The sequence below is a fragment of the Hirundo rustica genome, chromosome 2 (assembly GCF_015227805.2).
Source record: "Hirundo rustica isolate bHirRus1 chromosome 2, bHirRus1.pri.v3, whole genome shotgun sequence".
Taxonomy (NCBI): domain Eukaryota; kingdom Metazoa; phylum Chordata; class Aves; order Passeriformes; family Hirundinidae; genus Hirundo; species Hirundo rustica.
Window position 1 is genome coordinate 112,748,198 of NC_053451.1, and position 16,926 is coordinate 112,765,123.

General features: G+C 41.7%; 1 protein-coding gene across 6 annotated transcripts in view; it reads right to left on the reverse strand.

The window, feature by feature from the left end:
* The window catches only part of EFHC2 (EF-hand domain containing 2), a 57,408-nt gene that overhangs the window by 14,070 nt on the left and 26,412 nt on the right, over positions 1-16,926 (reverse strand). For all 6 annotated transcript variants that reach the window (XM_040057272.2, XM_040057268.2, XM_040057275.2 and 3 more), the window contains 4 exons: positions 9,222-9,387; positions 8,040-8,182; positions 3,801-3,997; positions 174-307 (listed from right to left, as the gene is read on the reverse strand). In XM_040057272.2, the coding sequence (XP_039913206.1) occupies positions 174-307; positions 3,801-3,997; positions 8,040-8,182; positions 9,222-9,387 (640 nt within the window). The remainder of the gene's footprint in view (positions 1-173; positions 308-3,800; positions 3,998-8,039; positions 8,183-9,221; positions 9,388-16,926) is intronic.

The window sequence follows — 16,926 nt, forward strand, 5'->3', positions numbered from 1 at the left end:
TCCTGAAGCATGGATTTACTTTCTTTTTCCCACATAATCTCCAAGTAAATGCAAAACAAATCCATGCCACTTGTCAGCTACTGGGCAGAAAGCATCAAAACCCAGTCATGCTTTATACATTTTGAGGGAATGTGCCTTTATTAAACACTGAAATCCCAAACCCACTGTCTTACCTGAAAGTGTCATACCCAATCACATTGGTATGCCCAGGGTCAGTAGCAGCAAATGTCTTTCTGATTTCTTTGGCACAAGATTCAGTCATGCTCTTCAGTTTGTTGAGGATGACAGAAATATCAGCCATGGGGAACTTAAAAAAGGAAAGAAACACAGATTATAAAGACTTGAAGGATAGGATGCCATCCAGAGGGACCTGTCCAGGCTGGAAAAATGAGCCCATGGGAATCTCAGTAAAACTATCAAGAATATAAACAATTAAACAAAAATCATCAGGTCATGCATTCTCAGAAAGTTTAGTGCAGCCACATAAAAGAACATCCACTTTTGCTTGAAACAGTACACTTTTAAAGCAGAAGTAGAAACATTTAAAGTACAGTTCTAATAACTTGGTCCTTATTTTATGTTGGTGCACCTCACTGAATTGTCAAGTCATAAATTTCACCATGCTACAGCCAATTCACCATTGGCTCCAGTGAAATGTTCCAACAAATAGCCTCATTCATTTTGGACTACATTATCTTGTATACTTAGAAATAGCACATTGGAAATTTTTTAGGAACCAATTTTACCTGTTGTGTATAAAAATGCTTAAATGTTTATTTCTTTCTAAATAAACCATTAAAATAAGTTTGAACTCTGATTAAACAGAACTGAAGCACTAAGGCTTTCAATCTATACTCAGTTTGTTGTGTTAGTGCTCTACCAAAGATTTATTAGCTTTAGTAATTTTTAATATAAAACACAGAAGTATTTAGTAATTAAATTGGGGATGACTTCAAGTATGATTATCTGCTATGTCCTTATATCTGTCATGCTCTATCTAGCTTAAAGAGCACAATGAACTGCCTGAAAACTTTTCTCCCATTTCTTCCAATAGCAATTATTTGAAATTAGGTATGACTGGTATGAAGGACCAGGACATAAAAATGGGGCCTCAGTCCCAACTGTGCTGAAGTGTGTCTACATCTCTGTGCCAGTTCAAAATGATCTAGAAAATGTTATTTAAAGTCCCTATGGCACTGCCAGAGCAGTGCAAATTGATCCAAGTCTAATCAATACGTCAGCTCTTACAGGTTTTTCTCAGAATTGAAGACAATTTCTGCCTATGCCAAGACCCCAGGTGCAGCCTTGGCAGGCAACGCCCTGCAAGGCAGAGGCTTGGAGCAGCTGGACCAGCAATCGAAGAGTTTTAGAGGCTGCAGCTTTTCCAGGCCCCTCTCCAAGATGTTACAGTTTGGGGCATAAGCACACAGCCTTCTGCTGATCAAGCAAAGAACAGGGAGAAAAGACTGAGCAGAAGGATTCAGAGAGCACAGTATTTCAGGATGGACAAAGTGCTCTGAATAATTAAGAGCCTGTCTTCTCCACATTATCAAAACAGCTATTTTTACATCTTTTTTCCTAAACTACATGGGCATTGAGTATCTGAGCAGCGTGGCAATAATTTCACCAGCTTTCCCCCTTCTCATGCAACTCCTGCCAAGTTTCTAGTCACAGTCTAGTTTGGTTTGATTGTCTTGCTTAACTCAGAGATTATCATGCTAAATTCAATGGAAGTAAAATCCTTTTCCATGTTTGCGCTGCAGCACACAGCAAAGCCAGAACAACTGATGCAGTTCAGAGAATCCCCTTCCAGTGATGTCTTGTTTGAAAGAGTCCTCCCCAAACCTGGATAAATACCTGTAAGACTATACACAACACACCTGTTCTGTTTTGCAAGCAAATCTACACTTTCTAAATAAATATTTCTTTTCCTTCAAATTGAAAAAGAAACCAGAAGTGCTGAAAAGTTTTGAACTAGGTCCCTGAAGTTACTTTCAGTCAAGGTGGCAATCAAAATGACAAGACTCCGTGGTTTTTCTCTCTCTTTAACACAAAAACAATACAATAAGTATAATTTTGAAACAGAAAATTAAAGCTTTCCAGCTATCTTAGATGGTGTCAAACAAATTTTCAATATGCACCTGCACTATGATTACCAATCAAAATTTCATCTAAATCACCATATGCCTATGGAACAGTGGTCAAAATGGCAAATTCCATGAAAAAAACATCCCATACAGATTTCTTTCACCAGTTTTTAGAAAACATACTGATGTGTTCTGCTGGAAGGAAATCTCTTGTCTATTCAGAAGGAAAATTATTTGTTTTCTAATTTTAGAAAACACCTAACAAATAGCCATCTTTTATCGTTTCCTCTTTTTCCAAATGATCTTCTCTAGTAATTGCTGAAGTTGTGATTTGGGTATGCAATCCTCTGATGAACTGAGGCAAACTTCTGGAGCTCTAGTCAAAAGATGTGAGTGAAGCACCTACCTCTGGGAGAATCAACCTTTTATTTCTACCAGCTGCATTAAAATCTTTATTGTGTGAAGAACCATTCAAAGTTCACTTTAAGGACATATTTTCAATGTTGCCTCTTCCCATTTTTCAGATTTTATTCTGATACTAAACAATCATTCAGTCTGGAGAACTAAAGTCTCATCCATTTGATCCCGGACAAATCAGTGCAAAAAACATTCCAAAGAACATTTATAATCTAAAGATGAGCTCTGCATCTTGGAGAAAAGATTTAGTTTTGATTTTACCAGGAGGAGAAACCATCCAGCAGGAAGGGAACACACTGGATTGTATTTTTGAGGTTTCAGCTTTGTATTTTACTGCTTTAAACTTTTAGCAGCCTTAGCATATTATATCTATAAGCATTTTGCAGACCTTCCTCGTTGTTCCAGGAAAGGCAGATGGTGCCAATCCACATAAATTTACAAAAAATTGCACCATTCTGCTGAAGTATAAAGCAGCAGAGGCATCTTAGCTCATAATTTATTGTTTCTCTCCCTTCTGAAGGCAACAAGAAAAGACAGTAAAACTCAAACACTGTAAGCTTGAATTCCTGACTGTGATATGAATTTCTAAACTTACAAGGGAAACGTTTTGGTAGAAAAATGTGTATGAACCCAAAAAATCAAATCAGGACATAAAATAGCCTCATCAATGAGACTAAACTGGATCTTGAGTACTGAACTCTGCTCCAGTCTCCACATCTCACAGTCACTTTGCAAGAACAGACTAAAAAGGGTGAGACACTTAGCTGCACAGAATTAGGCTGAGGGGGAAGAATGTCCTAGATTTACAAAATTATGAAGGTGATGGAAAAGGTAAACGGGATCTTCCCCAAACCTGAGAACAGTAGAAGTGGTCTTGAAACTAGTGGGAGGCTGGTTTAAAACAGATAAAAGATACTTCTTTTATCAGATTATTTGTTAGTCATAGCAGGCAGTGAACTTTTCAACCTCCTGCCACAGAAAGTTGTGGAAGCTGACAGTATCTGTAGATTCAGCAAGGGTTACATCTACTCAGGGATGAGAGGCTCATGAACAGCCTCAAGAAGGAATAGGCAGGGGTATCCCTTGTCACAACCCCTAATGCAGACTGAAAAGGGAATGCACAGTAGAGAGGCCAGACTTGCCTGCACTCCCAGCTGGCACCTCCTAAATCCATCACCAGACAGAGAGCACTGGGCTGTGAGCTTTGGGTGAGGAAACAGTATAAACAATTCTGGAAATTATATGGATAAACCACAGTCCTGAGAGATAAGAGAAATTAACAAGAGCCTGTTTCACCTCATTTGCATTCTTCTCCATGTAGTTGAATGTGTATTCATCAGCATCCACCAAAAGAAAGTTGTGACCATGGAAACAAACTCTGGCTCCAACAAACAGATCCTGAGCCTTGTAGTATTCAGATGGCTCACTCTTAAAGAGTTCCTGCCCAGGCTTCTTAATGCGACCTCTTTCCAGGAACTTTCCACCAGCTATCCCTATGGGAACGGAATTAAAAATAATTAATTATGGCTTTACTTGGAAAAAAAAAACCACCACACACAAAAAACCGCCAAGTCATCAACAAAAAGACACCCCAAACCAGATTATTTGTATTTAAATACCACATTTGCTCCAGATTCCTGTCTCAGAACACTCTCTTCCCCTCCCTCTCACTGCTAAAAGGACTGTCTCTGCCAGTGTCCACAGCAACAGCGACATTGTGCACATTTTGTGACATGTCTCATTTGAATGCCTGCCAAACACCTTCCCTGCTTTGCTTTTCTTTAAAACAGGACAGAAATGTGCCTCTTCAAATCGTTCCCATAACCCTGTCCAAGGGCCTTGGAACTGGCCCTTGAGAAACCTAAGATCCAAACACTAAGATGCAGGCAATTATCCTTAAACTGTTAAAAGCAGAAAAAGGAAAAAAAAAAAATAATAATCACAACTCAAGGCAGAACTGTCCTATGAAGATTGTGAATTCTGATGCACTGTAATTCTAACTTCTTTTAAAGGGCTTTTGAATTTTTTTAAAAATGTAGGAGTGACACGATCCTGTCTTCCACACATTGTTCTGCCAGTGCAATTTAACTGTGATCTGCTCTTTGCTTTGTGAGGTGGATGTGTCACATGGTTCCTTCTCACAGTATAATGATTTTATATCTGTCACTAGAAACTGCATGAGGTACTCAAGGGTGGGTAAGATGCTAAAAGGAACATTTCACTTTCCTGTATTAACTTCTGGTGTACCACAAGACTGCATTGCACGTACCAGGCTTTCTGGAAAACCTTCTGCCACATGTTTAGTTTCACTGGGATATGTGCCCTACAACAACTCTGGGGTTTGCTTCCTGTTGATATTTCAGCTTCCAAGCCAAAAGCCAAAAGCTTACTTTAGTAACATTTAATGGCGCCTTAATATCAGGTACTGATGCAAGTCCAATAAAAGACTGATGAACAGTGTAATCAAATGTCTTTTACAGTCAAAATTATAAATGAATGTGAAATCTAAACTACTTATTAAACCAGAGTTTGGAGCAGATGTCTGTCTTAATTGCTTTATTAGCACCGTAAAAGACAAAAAACCCCTTCACTATGGTAATCATCAGACCTTGCTTGAATCAAAAAACAATCCAAATCATTAATGTGACTCTAATGTTAACACATCCCTTTTTACCCAGCTACAAAAACAAATAAGAAATTTTTAGGTTATATAATCCTGGCAAACGTCTTTAATATTTAATATGTCTCTCTAAGACCGAAAATTCACTCTTGCCTCTCTGTTTCCCTGCACTCATATTGGAGACCTACTTCTGTCCCATAATGGTTTTTCAAATGTAACAGGTTAATACATTACAAGCGGTATAAAGAAAAATGACTGAAAATATCTCATTAAGTTAGAGATTTTACACTGAAACCTGATAAGGAGTTTTGATAGAAATCTACAAAAGCCAAGCTCAAAGCACAAAATAAACACCACCACAAAAGACCCTCTTCCATTAAGATCAGATCAGAGTTTGCAGGTGTTTGTACAGCTGTTGGCTGGGTCTTACACTGTGTAAAAAAGGGGTTGTGATCTTCTTCATGGGGAGCCAAAGTTCTCATGCTTTGATCCCCATCTCAAGAAGCGCTTCAAGATGTCCAGCCCTGTGAATTTCATAGAGTTTCAGTGCTACTAATATTAGAGTGAAGTAATTCTCTGAAACCTTCAGGTTGCTGAACCAAGAAAACTAAGAGCAACTTATTACTTCCATTTTAGGACTGGGATTTGAAGCATTGCTTGCCAATTTGTACCAGTTCATGTAAATAAAAAGGTAAAATTAGCCCTCAGAACCTGTGCACAAAAGGGTTTGTTATTTTGGATGCCTTACTCCTTTTCCTCAGCCACTATTACCTGACCTCTACAAAGCCTTCTCATTCCTAACATGGAAGAAACTCATTCCCTATCCTTCAGACATGTCTAAAATTAGGGAGGAATAGTGAGAGAAAAGAAGTAGAAAGAAAAGTGGGAGCAAACAAACTTATGCAGGCCCAGAACTCTTTCTAACTGCTGCTCTACCTCCTCCACCACATTCCTTGCCTCTTCAATGCTGTTCTAACTAAATCCTCCAATGGCCAGTTCTCAGTCACATCCTATTTCACCTTTTACCACCTCTAAAATTCAGCTACTCCATGCATTTTAACAACGCAGGGAAGTTAGAAGTCCACTTACAGAGACACGCCTTTCCTATGTGCCTTGAAGCATTTGCTACTATTAGTGGGCAAATTTGCCCATTTATTGTTTCACATTTCATTTGACCAGCAGTGTTCAGTGGGCTCCCAGATGAAATCCCAGCACATATTCTCATTCCAAAATAAAAGGAAGGCAGGCAGCAATCTCTGGCCTGGCACTCACACTGCTGATGGCTTGACCAGCTGACCACATCTGCCCTGCAGTGCGTGGCTTCGACTCTTCTCTGGGTGCTGTGGGATGAATCTGGAGTCTCAGGTCACAGCTATGATTACTGTGTGTTCAAGGCTCTCTGGGGCCTTGTCTAGTTGAAATGGTGCAAAGGAGAACTAGAAGTGACTGAACATGCAGTACATATGCTTGGGATCCAAGATTCAAACTGTTCCCTGGACTTTTTCAATTTAACAGTGCAGCTGTACCTTTAGCACCCTTTATATCTCTGGACATAAAAAATGCCAATCAAATACGTGGTGGAGAACTGAGCTGCTCTTGAGCCTCACAGCAGCATTACATATTAAATATATACATAAGTGTGTGTGTGTATGTATTTAGCTGTGACAAAGAAGTTGCATGAATGCCAGGAAGCGAGTAAAATATTGATAACAAGAAACTGCTGCCATAAAAGTGCTAAATCTTGATGCTGTAGTGGAGCAGGATTAACTGGGAATGCTCATTGAAGTCCTAAGCAGGTATTCTGTATCTTATCAAAACACTTCCCAGAGAATTGCTTGTATTTTAGTTGGGGTTGAGGTCTCTATTTATGCACTCATAATATAGTCGGCTGCAAGCAGAGACGCCATCAGAGGTTCTCTGGACTGAAAAGGCACTTCTGGATGTTGACTGCTCTGAAACTGTTGCTGAAGATGTTTAGTGGGCATCAGAGGAAGACACTGATCTCTACAACAGGGTCATGCTTAGCCAAAGCTCCCCCATCTCTCTGAACTACGCAATTACTTCCTGACATCCTTCCCACTGCTGTGTCCTTCCATCCGTGCACAGAACACTTCAGGAAAATAAAAATATGCTTGAAAATCAGAAAACTTTTCATATTCTCAGCTGGAGACAGCCTAAAACAGACAACAGAGGCCAAAAGAATTTAAACTTGACAACATTTGGCGACCATGCTCCAGCAATAAGACAAATGTGGTCAGGCAACTGAGAAGTAACAAAGCATTTATTTGTCACTTAAACACTGTCAGTTTGGCTCCTGGAACACAGTTCAGTATTATACACAAACACACATCCAGACTCTAGCACAGGGCAACCTTCCCTCTTTAAATGCTCAGCACTCCATGATTAATGGTATAGTATGTTAGAAAGTGTCACAGCTGTTTGGCTTTCATGAGCTGCTTCTATACAATGGATGCTGTATAGGTTTCATAACACAATTTTGCAAAACAAAGTATTCAGTCTTTCATTCTTGATGTCTTTTATTTCCTGTCCCTATTTATCATCAGTTACAATATTATTCCTGCATGTTATCCACAACAAAAGCAAATGTTTAAAGGTCAGATTTTCAAATTAAAATGTAATAAAAGTTCTAAGGCATTAGACTTGCAGTTCCCAAAGGATATTGTGAAGTACTGTCATGCAATGAACAACGTAATTCTGAGTGAGGAAGATCATGAATTACTATGACATCCAGCTATGCAAGATAATGCAGCAGGCCTGCTGATGTAATTCCCACTGCATTTAAAAATCCACATCCCCGCTTCTGCTACTGCTGAGTCTGGCCACAATGTTTACTGTAAAGTCTAACCAAATGAGCAGGGGAACAGGGGCTGATTAGAGACATTGCTGCATCTTACCTGAGTTTCTCTCTGTATGTTCGAAAACGGAAATGGTGTCATCACACAGGAAGAAGGAAATGATGAATTTACGGTCCTTGTCAATAGCACTGTCCGTGATGAGCTTCGCCCCGTAGCGCAGTATGTTACTATCCATGCCATATCTAAAAAAGCAAAGAAACAGGTAAGAAATCAAAAACAGAGTGTGAGAAAAGTTTTAACCCCTAAGAGATGCATTCTCCTGAGTTTTGTAACATATATTAATTGTGTTATTAATGCACCAAGAAGGAAAATGGCGTAAGATTCACTACTTTGTCAAAAACCATTTTCAGCTTAAATTAATGGAACCAGATAGAGTCGGTCAGATACAAAAGGAATAATTTTCAGGGGAAAATTACTTCTCTGCAACAGGTCTGGAATTAATTTTTATTCAAGTTGAGTTGCAAATCAAGCCCCAAGTTTCTTTCCACAATATTTGTGAAGGAAGAACACATTCAGGTGGGCATATTTTCAAAGCAAATTCTGAATAGCAATTTATACTAAGATTATCTCCCACAAATTCAGGTCCACCAGATGATCTTACTAGCTAGACATTTATTAATTGCGTTTGTGTTTTGTGTAAAACACAAAGTGATTGTGTTTTAAATAATTTTCAGTGTCTGTATACACACTATCAATACATTCCCAAGCCTTTTCTAACAGCTTTCCTCTTTTACAAAGGTTCTCCAGGTGAATCTTTAACAGGAGACTTTGCTTTTTGCTTTGGCTTCAACAACTGCTGCCTAATAAACCATTTCTTAATGGAAAGTAAAGTGTTAAATCTTTAGTAGTAATAAGAAAAGAAAAGAAAAGAAAAAAAAAAAAAAGTAAGTATCAGAAAGATCTGTGTTGGTTTGCTGGATCATCCAAAATTCCTGACTAATGCCTGGACTAAGATTTCTGTCAAGCTCCCACTGAAGATAGCAGAGGGAAGGAGGTAGATGATGGAAGGGTCATATTTGCCTCCTCCAAAGAGAGATTTTGCAGAGTGTGCAGAAAATTGGAGTACCATATCACTGACCCAGGCCTCATGCACCTGTGCCTTAAAAGTCCAATGAGCTGTATATTTTGCTGAAAAAAAAAAGTGATGTCCCCACATAACATTTATCTCCTTCAGAAAAATACATAATTTAAACAAATGAAATTATTTTTCACACAAAATACCTGTCTTTCATCAGGAATTGCCTGTAATCCTTATGGGCAGGCTCGATAACCACGCCCTTACACGAGGACAAAGAATCTTCTTCAGAACCAAATCCATTATAAGGAGGAACAATTTTTTGTGGTTTTGGAGGTGGTGGAGTCTTATACTGAATTGGGGTGAAATCCACTGCAGCAAAGAGAGCAAGAGTTATTTGTTACTACTGTGATGAAGGCATTTTACCAAGGATTTAAACTTCCAATATGAATAGTTATTAGCCTACTTCTGTAAGGGACCACTGATCAAAGTCAAACCAGGATCCCTCCTACTGTTACAGGGTAGAAAAAGATTCCATAGAGCCAAGAACAAAATTATTTCTTCAAGGGTTTCAGGATTTCATCTATAATCTTAAAATGTTTGAAAAATATCATCAAGACACACAGGCAAAAGGAAAGACAAATACAGTTTCAAAATGGGATAAAATAGCAAATTAAAAATTGTAAATTAATTTTTCAGGTTCGTCCTTTGAGAAAACATGATTAAGTAAATAACTGTCTTATGAGTTTCCTGCCCTGTGCTTTTGGGCCAGAGGAAAGAAATACATAAATAAATAACATTTTATTCATTATTTAAAAATACACATATAAAATGTCTTTGGTACACTAAAGCCTATAACTTCATCCTGCATCTCACTGTATCCAGAGTTTTGGGAAGCTTTGTTTTTCCTCATTTTCTCCAGACTCAAGTCTTGTCTTGCAGTGAACAGTGGTCCTGACTATGCCAGGTAAACAGCAGCAGCTGTCCTGACTCAGCAGAGGCACATCTGGTCAGGGACCTGCACTCAATTCCCACAGAGGTACCTCCCAAAAGTGCTGCTTCCCTGATTCTCATTGCTCCTCTCCTGGTGAAAATCTTGTCCCGTTTGGCCCCTTGTTGCACCCCTGCACTGCCCTTGTGCTGCAGGACAGCTTCCAGTGCTTTCACATCAAGCTTAACAGAGGAGCTCAGCCTGCTGCTCTGGAAAATAAGGAATTGCATATGGGAAAAGCAAATGGGCAGATCAGGGGCAAATGAAGACATGAGCCACAAGAACACAGGATAACTGAGGTTGGACAGGATCTTGGGATGTCTCCTGCTCAGCACAGAGTCAGCCTCAGGTCAGAGGTATGTAAGAGATCTCAGAACAGTGTATAAAAGTGGATCCCATGAAATAAAGGGGTTTTTTTCCTTTAAAACTTAATTTTTCTACCCAGAACTGAAGAGAGATGGATAACTTAAACTTGTAGCATGGGTTTCAGTGCAAATAGAGGAGGATGACAAAACTGCTGTCACTTGGAACACTGAACTGGTTTGTGATTAAAGTGTTTTAAACATGGCTATATCAGAAGATCAAAGCACAACACTCCTAAAATCTGACTTGCCTGACAGGAGTGTGAGTTGAAAAATAAAGCAAGCATTCAGATGTCAGTGTTTTTCTTTAGCCTGAAAACACAAGTTCTCCTTTAGCCTTTACCTCACAGAAGAATATGGTTCGACTCAAAAAGCTGATACTTTCACCTGAATCAGTAAAAAAAGGAGTTTTGCAAAAACCACACCAACATTCTTGTCCATAAGAACTACACATCCCTTTTCTGGGACTCAGAAGCAAAAAGGACAAGCCCAAAGAAAGACCATTCAGAAATCTTCAAAGTAATCTTCACCATGAAAAAGGATGTGTGTGTAAATACGCATCAAATTCACAGACTCAGAATCATAAAATGGTCTGGGCTGGAAGGGGCCTTAAAGATCACCTCATTCCAACCCCTCCATCATGGGCAGGGACACCTTCCACTACACCAGGTTGCTCAGAGCTCCATCCAGCCTGGCCTTGAACACCTCCAGGAATCACAGAATCAACTAGGGCATCTGAGATCACGGAGTCCAGCCTATGACCAAACACCACCTTGTGTCACCCAGACCGTGGCACTGAATGCCATGTCCTGTCTTTCCCTAAAAACCTGGTGGTGACTCCACTGCCTCCCTGGGCAGCCTAGTCCCATGTGTAATCACCCTTTCTGTGAAGAGTGTCTTCCCAATCCAACCTAAACCTCCCCTGCAGCAGCTTTAGACTGTGTCACCTCAACCTGCCACTGGTTGCCTGGGAGAAGAGCCCAAGCCTCACCTGGCTCCAACCTCCTTTCAGGGAGTTGTAGGGAGTGATAAGGTCACCCTGGAGCCTCCTTTTCTCCAGGCTGAACACCCTCAGCACCCTCAGTCACTCCTCATAGGACTTGTGCTCTCCAGACTCTTTCCCAGCTCTGTTGCCCTTCTCTGGACCTGCTCTGGATGGGGCATCTGAGGTTTCTCAGGACAATCTGTTCCAGTGCCTCACCACCCTCACAGCACAGAACTTCCTGTTAATACCTAATCTCAGCAAACTCCCTTTCAGTGTGAAGCCATTCCCCCTTGTCCTGCTCTTGTGGAGTCTCTCTCCATTTCTATTGTCCGTTCTCTTCAGGTTCGCCACATTTAGGTCACCCCAAAGCCTTCTTTTCTCTAGGCTGAACTGCTCAATTCTCCAAGCCACTGCCCATAGGAGAGGTGCTCCTTCTCTCTAATCAGCTTGGTTGCTCCTCTAGACTCTCTCCAGTGGATCCACGTCCTGGGACCCCAGGGCTGGATGCAGCAGTGCAGGTAGAGTTACAGAAGAGTGGAGCAGAGAGGCAGAATCCTCCCCTCACCTGCTGCCCATGGTGCTTTGGATACAGCCCAGCACCCCCTTGATCTCTGGGCTGAGAGGGCACATGGCCAGGGCATGTCCAGCCCCTCATCCACCAGCACCCCAAGTCCTTCTCTGCCTGGATACTCTGGATCTGCTCACCCTACATCCTGGATTGATACTGGGGGTTGCCCCAGCCCAGCTGCAGCACCTTGTTCTGATTAAACCTCATGAGATTCCTGTTAAACTTTATGAGATCCCCTATTTTCTAAACACTGTTTGTGACCTAAACACCGCATTTTCACAACTCCACAGCGTGCTCATGATACAGGCAATTCCTCATACCATAAACAGGGAGCCTGTAAATCCGCATAGACGGAGCGGGGAAGTAAACCCCAATGCCTACAGGTGCTGAGCAGTTAGCACACAGGATCCCCCGGCGAGATTCCCGCTGGATTCCCACTGAATTCCCGGCTGGATTCTCCGCTGGATTCCCGCTGGATTCCCACTGAATTCCCGGCTGGATTCCCGCTGGATTCCCACTGAATTCCCGGCTGGATTCCCGCTGGATTCCCACTGAATTCCCGCTGGATTCCCGCTGGATTCCCACTGAATTCCCGCTGGATTCTCCGCTGGATTCCCGCTGGATTCCCACTGAATTCCCGGCTGGATTCTCCGCTGGATTCCCGGCTGGATTCTCCGCTGGATTCCCGCTGGATTCTCCGCTGGATTCCCGCTGGATTCTCGCTGAATTCCCGGCTGGATTCTCCGCTGGATTCCCGCTGGATTCTCCGCTGGATTCCCGCTGGATTCTCCGCTGGATTCCCGCTGAATTCCCGGCTGGATTCTCCGCTGGATTCCCGATTCCCGCGCCGGGAGCGGCACCGGGAGCGGCGGCTCCGCGCTCCCACAGCGCCACCCGGTGGCGGCGCGGCGGAGGCGGCGGGGGCTGACGCTGCTCATCAACCCGAGCGCTAATTTTTTAATTAGGCAATGTGGAACGGCGTATTTCGGCAGACACAAGCCCCACCTCTTTGCTCAGGTGTCACAGGTCCTGCCAGAAGCGCTCGGGGTTCCAGGGCACCTGCGCGGGACCCTGGCCGCAGAGGACAAGAAGCTCCTGTGTTTACGTGCTGGTCACAGTCTGCACATTCGCACCCATGCATAAGGCATTCACTGAGAGACACTAAAGCATTTCCCATTTGTAGACTTTAGCACATGTGGATGAAAATTAGATTTATAAACTAGAATGAAGTTATAAATTAAGAGGACTAATGTTTTATCCCTGGGGAATGTATTGAATCCCTCACAAGTGAAGCTTGGAGTAAGGGAAATCCAAAGGGAAGTTCAGCCCCTTGGTTCCCATCTCATCCCTGAAATAAAATGATCTTGTGTCATTCATAGAATCATGGATTCACTAATTTTAGAAAAGATCTCTGAGATCACCAAGTCCAACCATTAACCCAGCACAGTCAGGTCTACCACTAAACCATGTCTCTAAGTGCCACATCTACACATTTTTTGAACATTTCCAGAGATGGGGTGACTCCACTACTTCTTCCCTGGTCGGTCTGGTCTAGCTTGACAACTCTTTCAGTCAATAAATGGTTCCTAATATCCAATATAAACCTCCTCTGAGACAGTTTCATCTTGTCCTGTCACTTGTTACCTGAGACCAGAGACCGACCCTCACCTGTCTAGCTTCACTAAAGAGAAAAATGCAAACATCCAGCTTTGTGTCACCTATGTTTATCAGGAATTTAAAGGATTATATATTCATATTCTCTTCTGTCAATGAGGAAATTCAGAAAGAAACTGCCATGGAGAAATACAGGTTACAAAGCTAGCCAAAAACTCATTTCTGGAACTTGTGAAGAGCCAGCTATCTGAGCTCAAAACTCACTTCATCTTTGCTCTGCCACACAGCATTAGGGCAGAATCAGACAGACAGCTGGCACTTACCTACAAAATGCACTCAAGGTGATCACTGGTGTTCAAGAAAATTGCTTCTGGAAAAGGAATTAATTCCTTTAATTTCCAGTCTGGAAAAGGAATTAATTCTCACTTCCTCCCGGCTGTTACATTTTCAGTGTAAATTTACAGCGGGTAGAGAATAAAGTGAAAGTCTGGGATTACAAATTTCTATTTCCAGAAAGAACAGCACAGGGTTTTTTGCTATATATAGTTTCATCACTTGTTACTGCAGTAACTTGGGAGGTTATTTCACCTCATTTATCAAACATGGACCACATACTTGTAGATATCTCAAGACATCAAAACCTGAGTGAGATTGGAACAAGCACTGGGAACAGCAAGAAACAAAACAGCTCCAGCCACATCTTTAGCACATAAACAAGTTGAAGATAGCAAAGCCTTCTTAGTATGAAAAATTAAATTCCTCAAGAAGAATTTGTTGCCATAGAGGCAGCATTAAACCAGCTTGAATGAGTTTGTCAGCTTTCAGTTTCAACATACATTCTAAGATTTTGGTATGGAGTGTGAGATTACCTTCTGCCTTCATTGAAGAACTGCAGGAAAACCCTCATGTGTTAGATAAAACCATATTTCAAGGAAGAGCCAAGTGCTATAGACTTTGGATTAGAATGATAACTATACTGAACATCACAGTATAGAAGCAGGAAATAAATTCAACCTTCAGAGGAAGAGGACAGGCACACCTGAGCATTAAAGCCAGGAACAGAAAGAAAAATCCCACTAAATTGGACAATATAAGGAGGTGGTGATAACCTGGGGAGATGGCAGTTAGCATGGTGTTCTCTATACATCAGAGGAGATGTATGACAAACAGCTGATACCTCCTAGTAATAGTGTGCTTCACAACTGAGGTAAGAAGTAAAATAAGAAGGCAAAAAAACATGTCTATAACATTTACATGCAGCTGAAACCTAGTGCTCACAGAACTGTCCACGCAGCTGAAACATGACAGTGCTCCTCCTGATTCAGTGAAAATCTCCATTTACAGCCTTCATGATTATTACAGTTACCTGGGCAAAAAAAAAAAGGGCACCTGTATACGCACGAGTATATTTAGAAGCTGCTGCTCAGTCTCCACCACGTGTAGTGGAGAGGTTAAACCAGAGACACTGACCTCTGACGAGCCTAGCGAAAATTGGCAGCAGGCTTTAGTGCCCCGCTGAGGGGAAAGCAAGGAGTCAGCTGTTATCCCTGTTATCCAGGAGCAGCTGCCTGGCCAGCAGCACACAGCCCTGCCCCGGCAGCGGGTCAGGGCCGGAGCCTGAGAAATGAGGGGGTGGGAGGGGTGGAGAGCCGGCACAGGACAGGGAATGCAGGGTGCCGTGAAAAGCCTCAACAGCCAGCCTTGGGAGGCGCCGGCACAGGGAAGGAAAAGCAGTAGGAAACCAGATTTTCTTGGTTTTGTTCCATCTTGAGTAATCTGTTATTTAAGAAAGAATACTTTATATTGTGTGCTAAGGTACTGTATCAAGCGAGAAGGATGAGTACCAGCTTCCCCCCACTGCGCTGTTTCCCATTTCAGCAGGGTGACCACAGCACCTACATGGCTACAGTCTTTTTCTCCTCCTCTGAGGCTGCACTAGCAAGTCTGGACAGGTAACTTCACACATTAATGTATTTTCTCTTGCATTCATAGTACTTCTAAGGTGACAGTAATTCCATCAGCTTACTACTGAAGAGCATTAGCTATGTTCATCCACGGAAAAACTGCTTTTCACAAACATATTAAAATAGGCAAACCTCACATTAGAACTATATCACGTTCTTCAAGAGAAATCTAAACTACTCTTCATTCTCCTAAAAGGCAAATTCTGGGGGCAAACAACTTGTGCTGAAACTGCAGACTCAAAAATAAATGTCAGCTTCTTTAATGGCTTTGGCAGAAGAGTATAAATTGAAGGGGAGTAATGTAAAAACACAGTAACGAAATAGCTGGATTGATGCCATGAGGTGCTGAGTACTGTGCCTTGATGTAAGAACTAATTTATCCACTTGCTTACTCTAGCTCAAGTAAATGGTCTCCCTGGACTGGAACTGCAATTAAGTCCATTTCAGTGTTTAATTGGATCGGAGTGGAGTTCTGAGCACTTTGGGGGACGGAGCCCACTGAGAGTACCTTGTACATCCACAGACACACACACAAAATGTGTAAATCACTAAGAGTAAAAGGTGAACACTCACTAGCTCACTCCAAAAACCTGCTTTTAAGCTAAAACCTGCCCTGATTCTACTCCTGGTCCCTTCCAGTTAAAAAGTCATACCTACATTTTTTTAATCCTTATGGGGAAAGCACGGAAGAATTTTACAGCAAAGTGTGTGAATCCCTTAGCTCTAAGAAAGTATTGTCTGTGAACAAGATAAGTTGCATCAAGATGGATGGCTTTCCATGTCAGCCAGAGTCTCTGCCATCATACATCCTTAAAAGTATGTGTAAAACACTTCCCAGTTTCCCAAAGGTCTAAGCTAGAGCACATCTTTGTGCGTTCAGTGTCAACAAGGCAGAGAAACTGGATAAAGCACTGAGAAAAATTATCAGAGATAGAAAAGAATGGACGATGGAGAAAGACTGAAAGGTTTCCCTTTAGCAGCAAATGGCCTGGGATGGGGGCAGGGGAGTAAGGTTTTGTATTGGAACAGTGTTCAGACATATACGAGGTTGTTATTAAAAGAGGATACTGAGCAGTTGTTCCCCAAGTCCAACAGAGATAAGAGAAAAAATTTACTCAATTTACACAAACCAGCTCCAGAATAGCTTTTAAGCAGCATTTTTAACTATGAGGTTAGGACAAGATACCTCAGGAGGCAAAGAAATCTCCTTTACTGCAGAACAGGAACAGACTAGACCACCTACAGTCAGTTTTCTAGAATTCTGCACATCAGCAACTTCTGAATTCCCCTAACTTGCAAACCACCTAACTTTTAGTATCCAGAAACATAAACAGTAATTACTGAGCCAGCATTAGAGGAGGGGAAGGGCCTTTGCATTTGTTTATCACTTGGTTGCTCTGCTTGTTTGATCTAGGATGGTCAACTGC